Source organism: Cyprinodon variegatus, unplaced genomic scaffold (genome assembly GCF_000732505.1).
Source record: "Cyprinodon variegatus isolate N-32 unplaced genomic scaffold, C_variegatus-1.0 Scaffold4, whole genome shotgun sequence".
NCBI classification, from domain to species: Eukaryota; Metazoa; Chordata; class Actinopteri; order Cyprinodontiformes; family Cyprinodontidae; genus Cyprinodon; species Cyprinodon variegatus.
The window spans coordinates 2,118,960-2,130,191 of record NW_015150457.1 but is presented as its reverse complement, the minus strand read 5'-3'; the positions used below and the strand labels follow the sequence as shown (position 1 = coordinate 2,130,191).

The following is an 11,232-nucleotide window of genomic DNA, read 5'->3' as shown; positions in this document are numbered from 1 at the left end:
TTATCTATAAGAATTCAAAAGCCTGTAAGAAAGCTTTAACTTGACCAAATTATAATCTTACAGATTTTCCACCAGGATTTAGACCTGTGTAAAATGTACAGGAACATCTGTGCGGAGTATGGGTTGGGAACACAAAGGTCAAAGTGGGAAAAACCTCCAAAGACAATGAGGAGCCAAGATCCTGCCGGACTTCCAGATACAGGCAGACCGAATGGTATTGGCAAACCAACCGGACATTGTGGTGGTGGACAATATGCAATATGCATTCAGTGATGCCTGTGGTCATTGGGATACTTGGGTTAGTGAGCCCCAAACTGGAGGAGTGGTTACAGCAGATCCCTGGAAGTACATCAGACATCTCGGTCCAGAAGAGTGCAGTTCTAGGAACAGCTCGGGTCCTCTACCAGAGGACCCGAGCTTGGAGGAAAAAGGGGGGGAAGACCACCCACGATGGGTGAGGAAGATATATTAGCGTTGCGCCAAAGCAATTTTTTTTGCCCCAATACCAATAACTGATACCTGGATGTGCAGTATTGGCCGATGCCGATACCGTACAGATACCATCTGTTTGAACTTGATGTGTGTGCGTATATACGAAGAACTGCATACTACTTGCCATCATGGCTTTGTCAAGTTGCTGCCTACCTTTGTGACGCAGGAAAAAGTTTTTTGTTGCCTACTTGGAATGGGTAACAATAGTTGAATAAACTTTTGGCTCTCAAAATGGTATCGGTGCCCTGTTTGTAGTTACTCGCCAATAACGATACCACCATTTTAACGCTGGATCGGGGCCCCACCCGATACTGGTATCGGTATTGGTGCAACACTAGTATATATACATGTATGTATATATATGTACACAACGACAAATATCCTAATCTTATACATGAATATCACATGAACTCATTAAATAACTGTTTCCTCTAAAGTTGCATAGTGTATATACACAGTCCTAGTTTAATTGTCTGTAAACACACACTGAAAATAATGGGAATATAAACAGAGCAAAGTGAGTGATTTATGTTTAATACTGGCTATTTGTGCTCTGGACATTTTCTACAACAGTAATGTTGGTAACTTGTTATAGGCTATTTGTAACGTCTAAATGGTTTTATTTTGAAGGCATCTCCACTGGTTTTCCGGTAATTCTGAAATGTACTTTCTGACTTTTCCCTCCCCACGTATAAAACACAATGAAACATTTTATTTTTGTCTTCTGCATTCACATGTATTTCTGACGACGCAAAAAGTAAGGAACCCTCGATAAGAAAGTAAATGTTAAACAAGATTACTACTAATTAGGAAGTATTTTAAAAGTCCCTGTAAATAAGAAATAAAAAATATGTGTATTATTTGGATACAATTTAGAAATAAAAATTTACAAGAACGAACCAAGGGAGTAGTAAAAAGATTAGAGTATTTGGCCAAAGAAAATCATAGTTTGAAAAGGACAGTGAATTGAATAATAGAACTACTAATTAGTTTAAAAGGGGGAAAGTTCCTTTGAGGTCCATCAATACAAAAAAAAAAATATATATATAGAAAGACGTTTAGAACATATTAATGTTTGCACTTTTAAATTTATTTCTATATCAGTAATGTTTAACATATAATAAAGGTGACTCCAGAAACTGCTGCTGCTTTGATGTTATCTAGAAACCTCAACATTTCCTGCAAAGATTTACTATATTAGGTAAATATATATATACAGTAAAAGCTAAAACATGTAACACAAAATGATGATATATCCTCCAACTTTTATCCTGTTCAGCTAATATTAACGTATTAAACACATTTTTTCTATATGTATTATATTATTACGATATAAAATTAACGTGAAAGTAGGGAAATTAATAAGTAATCATTTGGTGAAATAAGCTCCAAAAATGATTCACCCCACACCACCATGCTGCCTCAACATGCAAATGGATTTATTTTATCAAAAGAAGTATCACCATATAAGGGTTAACAAATGAACAGTCTTCATAACATTCTGATATATATTCACAAGAAGCATTGAAAAAAATAAATAATAAGAAGCTAATGCTTTTAAAATAATATCATGAAAGGGAGAAATTGAGAAACATAATTGGAAGGACCTTCCAAGAATGGAGTCTTAAAGGAATATTTGGAAATGAAGGAAATATAAATGATATTCACGGATTAAGGAAAGCATCGTGTATTTATCTACAGGAAATATAATAAAATTTTATACAAAATCAAAAAATAGAATTTGATGTAATGTTGCTACACACTCATGTACAGTAGGTGGCGGTATGCACCTTAAAGTTGCTTGCGCTCCGCCATAATAGAAAAGAAGAAGAACCATTTGCAGTGTGCAATGTCCAGCAGGGGTCGCCGCTTCTACAGTTTGGAGACTGAGCAACAGGAAGCGATGGAAGAAGAAGACGCGCAGCAAAAAGAGACCAACGGTTTGACGCAGTTAGTTTATGAACGCGCGCATCGGCTTGTTAACTAATGGTTAACTGTAACGGACTTTGGATGCCGCTGTCTCCAGTAGGACCGCGTTTTAAATGCAGAATCCAAAACTTAGAGAGGTCTTCTGCTCCGGTCTGAGCTTCCAGCTCAAAGCCTTTCAGGGTTCTTAAAGGGGAATGAAACACCGTTATTATCTTTTTCGATTATGAATTGCAGCTAAAAACACCCGGCTTTGTGTATCTCATAACAAGTATTTATAGTCATGGCAAGAGTCGCCGTGAATAGGTTTATAGAGATTTGTAAATATCTCCAGGAGCCCATCCTTGTCGCCAGGTTTCAACGTTTTTGCGGCGTTAAAGGGACATTTCCGGAGAAGCGGACACAGCCGGACAGCGGGCAGCAGGACTCGGGGGTTCCGGGGCTTAGGAAGAGGGTCCAGCCGAGCTCGGATGAAGGTGTGGGGAACGGAGATGCCGCCGCATCGCAGGTTAACGGGAAGCCGGAGGAGGACAGCGTCGGGCCTGATGGTCCAGTAGAGGCAGACACAGTGAGAGCGAAGCCCCTCCGGAGAAACTCTCTGACCGGGGATGTGGGTCAGGAGTTCCTGATCCACAACAAGTTCCTCTTCTACCTGTTCACCTTCGGGACGGAGCTCGGCAACGAGATGTTCTTCATTGTGTTCTTCCCCTTTCTCTTCTGGAATGTCGACGCGCTGGTCAGCAGGAGGCTCATCGTGGTTTGGGCCTGGAACCTGTTCGTGGGACAGTCCACTAAAGACATGATCCGCTGGTCCAGACCAGCCTCCCCTCCTGTGGTGAAGGTGGAGGTCTTCTACAACTCCGAGTACAGCATGCCCTCCACGCATGCCATGACGGGGACAGCCATACCTTTCTGTATCTTCATGCTGACCTATGGACGGTGGCAGGTCAGTATGTCTGTGTTCATGCTGCTATCAGGGGTCTGTATGTTTCATTCACAGGAGGAGGCAGCGTTGGATGAGGGGACTGCTGAGAGCAAATGCTCCAGGGAAGGAGACAGCTGAAGGTGGATAATGCCAGAAACGCATCAGGGAGCCTGTAGACACGCAAAGGCCCATCAAGGCTCCAGGTTCAGAAACTGCTGAATGTGTTTTTTGGCCTAAAACCATCAGCTGACTAATCTGGTCAGGGATAAGTTCCCCTTTTCCCGCTGACATTTCCTGATTTTCTTGACTGTTTTTTTTATGTTTATTTAGATTAATAACACTTTATGCATAACATTTTCTATCCAGAGATGTCCCATTATTTCTAAAGTCAGTCTTCTTGCTCAACTTTGATGGTGATTGTTGTGGCAAATAAAGGACAACCCTTTTTTTCTATTCATCTAATGTTTCAAAACAAAAGCCACAATGATAATTGGTCTATTAAGTGCACTTTGATGCATTTTACTTTTACTTTAGGGGAAATAAGGTAACGGCTCTGATGCATAAACAGGGATAGTCGTGGTACTTTTTCCATTTTCTGTTATATTTAAAGCTCATACCTGTTATTTTATTTTTTGTCTATTTGATTCTTTTGAGAATCATGAAGTCAGACTTACAGGAAAAGCCTGATTGTTTATCTCTAATCTCTAACCCAAATTTTTATTAAATAGATCCTTACAGCCTTACAAAGTTTCAAAAGGACTTTCTGACACCTATTTTGAAAAAAGTCTTAGTTGATTTTATTTCTTATCTTACTTTCTAAGGGTTATAATTTATAATGTCTATCGATCTAGTCTCATTTGTTACGGTTCCATGTTAAAAATCTGACCACTGTAGAAATATTTGCAATAAATGAACAGATTTATTCCTATAACTGATTCTTAGCCATGACTTAAACAAGGGTTAAGGGTTGTTTCTAAATGCTAAAAAGCTGCAAACAGCTCCACAATTAAAATCTTGTAGATGTCTCTTCAGTTTGTGCGCCTATTTATTTTTTTTACACACCCAAATCTTCTTTCTTCTTTTCACTCATCATAGTTATTACAGACAAATTAACAAGTAAAACATCAAAATTGCAATTCCGTTTATTTTTGATTGCCTTGTATGTAAATTCAGCTTATTAGTATATTTATTGCTTTATTTAATAGATTTCCAATCCCCTTGATTAGTCAGATTAAGACTGTTTTTAGTGTCTGAGAATCTAATAGATTTGGGATCAAGGTGAACTGAATAAAATTAGTTATTATAAAAGGAATCCAAAGGAATCTCAATAGTCTGTCTGGTGTAATAAAGAAAAAAACATATTGCAGGATGGAGCATATTTCTCTGCAGGGCGTCCTGGCAGGGTTATCCGATTAAAACAACAGAGGATAAGAAATTTCTTTGGTGTGGAGTCATAGAACAGCAGCAGCTGAGGAGAGGGATCTAAAGGTGAAGATTAAACGATATCTTCTCATAGATATAAAAAGCTGACCAACTGGTTTTATGGCAGTGATGCAATAAGCCTTATTGTTTAAACCCATTTTTCTACAGAGGGAACGGGATTTTGAGGAAGAGAACATGTCGCAATTTTCCTGGTATTGAAAACCCTGTCCGGTTAAGTTATGTGAGCTGAGGTTTTCATAGAGGTTTAACACAATTGAAGCGCTCAGAGAAAGGAAACCTTTTTTTAAAGCCTTTTTATACACAACAAATAAAAGCAGTATGTTTTTATAGTGTTTTTTGTTTTTTTTATCATGTTCATTGTGAATAGAAATAAAGGTTTGAATGGGCTGCTTAGAAGTGAATGCAAATACAGCCACTAACATTTAGGTCCTTCATTTTAGTGGGTATATTTCCTGACATATAAACTATTTGACAAGTGTTTTTCTATTTACTGTTGCAGTTTCTTGCTAAATTATTTGCTGACATGTGCACTCGTGTTGATAAAACCCCAAGACAAGTGTAAAGATCACTCTTGTAGGAGATAGGCGAAGAGACTTAAGAGGGAAGCTTGGAGGAAGAGAAGCAAGCTGGAAAGTTATGCTTTTTTTTGGTGTAGACACAGAAAACATGCAGGGAAACAAAGCAGGAGGTCAGCCGCAGGAAGGAAGAGCTCAGCACCTGAAATCAGGGAATCTGTTCAAAATGCTTTGAACTGGACATGTCGCAGTTATGTGGGCTGGTTGAGCCCTCTCTGTGCTATTAGGTGTCCTCCATGTTCACAACTTGCATGTTGTTTCCCCCACAAATAAAGCAAATGTTATCGGCTCTTTTTATTGTTAAGACCGGCTCAAATGTGTCATTCAATATAGCTAAGCGAGTAACCAGGAATCAACTTTAGCTCAACAACACAGTTTCTCCTTTTCTCCCTCTTTAAAACTCTGAATAAGCCTATAAAAACATCTCTTTTTCGTGTATTAAGAAGTCAGTCTATTTTCATTGCCAGCCAGTCTCTGTATAGACAAAGCATTCCTATCCTAATACATTTCCAAGAAAAAAATAATTAACTTGTTTTCCTAGCCTCTCTCTCTCTGTGATAAATTTATGTTGCAGAACCGTGTGTCACCATGAATCCCTTTCATCAATCATACATCCACCTTGTAACCCTATGGAGGACCTAGAGAGTCACTAGAAAAAGAAAAACAACCTTTTCATGTTTAACATTTAAATCATGCAATTGGAAATCCAATTTAAAATGCCTTTTCTGATTGCACATTTTAAATTGAATTATTAAAAAGGAATGTAATTTTGTATTTTATTATTATTATTCTATTATTAAATAAAGGGATTTAAAAGATGTCTTTTCAAATCCTATGTCTAAATTAAGATAAAAAAAAAATAACTCTGATTATGAATATATTTCCTCGTATCATATTTAAAAGAATAATTCCTTCTTTCATTTTCTTTTCCAACTTATTTTTTAAAATCCTACTTATTACTTCCCCTCTCCGTTTATATTTCCTGTGAGCTATCTGGTCCCTAAAAACCAATCACAGATGCTCCTCAGATGTTGCCAGCTCTCATTTTTTTTTTTTCTGTTTTTTTTTTTTTGAACCAAGTGTGGCAGTCTAACCAATGAGAGAGCTGGCTACATCTGAGGAGCAACTCGATTTTAAGATGCCCGTATTTAATAATGGATAAGTAAATAAAATTTACAATTCCTATTTTAATAATTCAGTTTACAATTAGAAATTGCTTTTCAAATTGGATTTCAAATTATGAGATTTAAATGTCAATTTTATTACTGTTTTTCTGTTTGAGTTACTCTTTAGGTCCTGAATAGTAACCCAACCTGTTGCAGACCGTTGTTAACATCATTTTCCAATTTATAAACAATGGATTATATTATATTTTTTACAATCAATGTGACTGAAACAAGCTTTAGGTTCTATTTATAATGTCGGTCTACGTCCATAAATACACATTGTTTGGCACCGATCACACATTCCAATAGTTTAAAATAGGAAATATTTTATTTTTTGTATTTTTTAATTTTCATTTTTTTTAATAAAAGTTTTACAAAATTGGAACAAATTAGAATAAACACTACATTATCATTGGGTCCTTTAAATTTTCTTCAAAGGATTTCCTATGTTTTTTGTGGGCTTCTAAAGGTTAACTTAATGCGAAACACCACCTAATTTTTGCCAAGCTTTTATAAACAAGCGATGACTCGTGGTTCCTTTTAAAGTTCGAATGCTGATGTTGCTCATTTGGATGAATGTGCTGCAGAATGAAACCAGTCTTACCTCCCCTTTCTCTCAGTGACCTTTTCTATAGTTTCTAAAATGACAGGAATTCAACAAATATCCAGAGTTTTGCATTACCAAGAGTTTTATTTAAAAGTTCCTCCCAAGGACAGACAAATGAGCGAATGGCAATAAATTAAATTTTGTTGCATTAGCATAGCTGCTGTTCTGGGTTCCTCCTATTGTTGTTGCTGCCCTTCAGTTTTTCTGCTAGGATTCGTCAAAAAAAAAGCTCAATATGTAATATTGTAATAACACTGTAAGATATAATACTGTAATAAATATTTGCTGTAATAAATATTTTAATTTCTATGGGATTGCCTATTCAAGAATCAGCTGTTTTAACCGCCATGCTCTCTCCTCCAGTACCCTTTCCTTTTTGGCTTCTGCCTGGCCCTCAGCTGGAGTGTGCTGGTCTGCGTGAGCCGGGTCTACATGGGCATGCACTCTGTTCTGGTAAGCACGATTAATAATTGAATTCAAATGAAATTGAATCCCGACACCTCCGGCGTCTCATATCACCTGCTTCCAAGTTAACTGATAACTTTCAGGTGTGAATATCTGCTTGCACAACTTAACTTGCTCCTTAGGTGGTTGTAAATGATAGAATCATATCAGTTTCATAACTGTATAAGATGGAAGATGTGGATCTGCTTCAGCTCTCACGGATGACCCACCACAGCTCATTGATTTGACTTTAGATGCATCATATTCCTAGGAAAAGTTGAGAAATTTGACCTCTACCTAAGCTTGGTTTATGATGACATCAGATTGGCATGCATGCACAGTACCTTGCTGTCTGCTGATATACCTTCAGCATCAGGGAAGGTTGTGCATAGGGGTGTAAATAATAGTCGTTTTGTATCGATGCATCGATCCCACAGCCAACAATCCGATGCATCAACACGTCCGCAAGAGTACCGATTCATATTTTTTTCCCCCTCCGGCCTATTTTTATCCATTTGCTCCTGGACGTAATTCTGACTCCTGTGCAGCGGTAGAGCTAAAGCTGTTATGCCCTCCTACCTCACTTCATTTACCCATTACCCTCTTTCCTCTTGTAGTATTTTTTGATACAAGGCCTTTGAGAATCTATAATGCAGAGGCATTATTATTTTTCAGTGAATGAGGTTTTCATATGCCTAGGCGGAGTACAACTTTACTACCTCTGTTATTTGCTGTTGTTTCTCAAATACTTTGTTTAGCCTGTAAGGTAAAAAAACAAACAATAAATCAAATTGAATCATATCGTGGTGTATTCTTAAGTATCGAAAACAGTCGAATCAGGAAATTTATACTGAATTGAATCACCATGATGGGTGTGATTTACACCCTTAGTTGTGCATGCAGGTTAGTGTTTCTCACTGGATAGAAACTTTGGAATGACAGTTGTTACCTTTGTATAAAAAAAACTTCAGAAATAGAAAGAAAATACAAAAATCAACCATTACTCCTATGTTTTATTTCTACAACCTTTTTAGGAGCTTTTTCTGTTGTGGAGGTTACTGTTCTGGTAGTCGTTTGACCTGCTTTTAAGGAAAGCTGTACTTACAGCTCAGTATTATGATTATCTCAAGCTGTGAGGAAGCAGGAACCTCACACAGAGTTCTAGTTTTTCTCTTTGCTTTAGGATCGGCACATTATATCAGATCAACAGCCCCTGTGGGCATATAAATGTGATTTAACTGCATATGACTGCTTAGATGTGATATTTGGAAGGCTGTGATCCCGCTCTGGCTGTCAGTAATGTGTTTGTCTCGTTTAATGGGCTTTCACTGCTCTTAATACCCAAGCCTGATATAGATTTCAGTGACTGAGATGCTAATGCTAATAGAGTGGTAGTGACATTGTGCAGATGGAAAACAGACGAGAGCGAACAAAATGATGCGTCATGAAAATATTTAACAGAACTGATCGCACATTTAGTTTAAATCGTTTTTTGTTTTGATTTAGCGTGTATTACCTGACAGCCAAGAATCGGTTTAAATAAAAATAACTTTTTTGTAACCGAGAATTTTCTTTAGCAAGAAATATCTCCATAATTAGACTTGTAAATATCTTTTAACTTCTTGCTAATGACATGGGTTTTTTATGTGCCAACATATTTAAATCATAGATAAAAGTCTTTATAAGGGAGGAAAATGAAGTATTGATTTTATTAAAAAAGTTTTTGTTAACATGCTTTTTGGTTAGTTTGTTTTTCTTTTAACTGAAAGAGTTTAATAAGTTTAAACCGGTTCCTCTGGGCTGACACGCCGCTGTTGACTGAAGGATTGTTTAATTCTCTATTGACAACAAACACCTTTCTTTCAAGTTTGTTTTTTTAGGTTAACTGAACAATCTTCATGACAAAGAGAAAAGGAAAATCTGTTCTTTACTTTCAAATCTTTCTGTATCATAATCAGTGATATAAAGACAAACTTTTTCATTATTAGTTCTGTTCATATTGTAACCCTGTGACTAATGTGCGGATTGATGATAATGCCATATTTTCTTGGAAATGTTCCCGTAACTAGAAGTGGACCATAAACATTTGACAGGCTGTAGATGATGGTATGACTTGACCGCCTGTGACCCTGCAGCTGATTAGTAGAGATAATGGTTATAATCTGTATCAACCAATAGTAAAACCGGTTTAACAGTCAGAGGATCACCTGATATTAATTTTTTTTTTCCAGAGCTTTTCCAACTTATGCTGACAGAACCATGAAGGCATGGCGCCTCCTTTAGGGCAGAAAGCATAAGTGCTTATTTATATATATACATATATATATATTTTTTTTTTCAGGCTTTGAAATATGATGCTTGATGCTCAGAAACAGCTAATGCTTTTCATTTTTTATGAGTTATATTTTTTGTTTTGCAGGAAGTAATCAGCGGCTTCCTGTACAGCCTTCTGGTCCTCGCCTTCTTCCAGCCAACCTTAGATAAGATTGACACCTACTACATGATGGACCGCTACGCTCCTCTCGTCATCATCGTGTCACACGTGAGCCTGGGACTCGTAGCTTTCTCTCTGGATTCATGGAGCACGTCTCGTGGCGACACCGCTCAGGCTCTTGGCACGGGGGCCGGAGCAGCTCTGGCTTCACATGTGAACTATCAGCTTGGGCTGCTGCAGGATCCACCGCTGTCCTCTCTGCCTCTAACTCTACCACCAATCACTTCAGGCCTGCTGTTGCGCTCGGTGCTGCGCTTCGTCATCGGAATCGCCGTTCTGCTCGCCACAAGAATGGTCATGAAAGCAGTGACTATCCCCTTCTTGTGCCGACTTTTCGGACTGCCCTCGGATGACGTGAGGCGGGCGAGACAGCAGATGAAAGTAGAGCTTCCTTACCGTTATATGGTCTACAGTGTCGTTGGGTTTAGTTGTGTCTGCTTTGTGCCTGTCCTCTTCTGGATCTTACACCTTGACTGAATATTTAGTGAAAACTCTTTGGCCTTTTTAATAGATACCTACTGCCTGTTTTGACAGAAACAGGTTGTTTCTGAGCAACAAGCAGAGTTGAAAGATACATCAGATTATATTTGGGTCTCAAAATCCAATCAGACAACCACTAAAGTAATTAATTATAGTAAGTATTATTGCAGCCAAAGAATATCCAGGAAAGAAGTTATTAAACCCCAACAATAACCTAATCTCAAGAATCTATATTAATGTGTATGTGGCCCATTAAAGCACCAATCTTTCTTTTCAGTAAGAATGATTAATCTTTAATTAAAAGGGGAAAAGTTATGGATGTCTTTAGATAAAAAATTTGCATTAATATATCTGTACCAATCTGGCTTTTCCTAACTAATAATTATTTCCCTTCAACTACTAAAAGTTGACCGATCACATTTTTTTAAAGTTTTTTTTTAAAACAACATGCAATTTAGAGATATAAAATAAACATTAAACTAATAAAAGCAACGTATATATTCCTTAATATTATCTGATTTACATTTTTTATGTATTTACAATCAGGTGGGAGTTCTCATTCAGGAAATGAATGGAAAAAATTGTTTGAAGGAAAATTAGATGATTCTAATCTTTGGGCCAATTGCTGCATCTCTACTCGTGATATACTTTTTATATATACATATATATATATATATATA

The 11,232-nt window shown here is 37.3% G+C and overlaps 1 protein-coding gene across 1 annotated transcript; it reads left to right on the top strand.

Moving 5' to 3' along the window:
* Positions 1-2,385: 2,385 nt before the first annotated feature.
* On the top strand, positions 2,386-11,199 carry LOC107082722 (sphingosine-1-phosphate phosphatase 1-like). Its single transcript, XM_015371532.1, has 3 exons — positions 2,386-3,364; positions 7,498-7,587; positions 9,998-11,199. The coding sequence occupies exons 1-3, from the start codon at positions 2,702-2,704 to the stop codon at positions 10,547-10,549; spliced, it is 1,305 nt and encodes a 434-aa protein (XP_015227018.1). The 5' UTR covers positions 2,386-2,701; the 3' UTR covers positions 10,550-11,199.
* Positions 11,200-11,232: the final 33 nt, after the last annotated feature.

What these genes read in the sequence shown, in the direction of transcription:
- LOC107082722 (XM_015371532.1), top strand. Translation starts at nt 2,702, where the DNA reads ATGGCAAGAGTCGCCGTGAATAGGTTTATAGAGATTTGTAAATATCTC. An exon ending in TGACCTATGGACGGTGGCAG is followed by an intron (nt 3,365 to 7,497) that starts GTCAGTATGTCT and finishes TCTCTCCTCCAG; the next exon opens with TACCCTTTCCTTTTTGGCTT. An exon ending in TGGGCATGCACTCTGTTCTG is followed by an intron (nt 7,588 to 9,997) that starts GTAAGCACGATT and finishes TTTGTTTTGCAG; the next exon opens with GAAGTAATCAGCGGCTTCCT.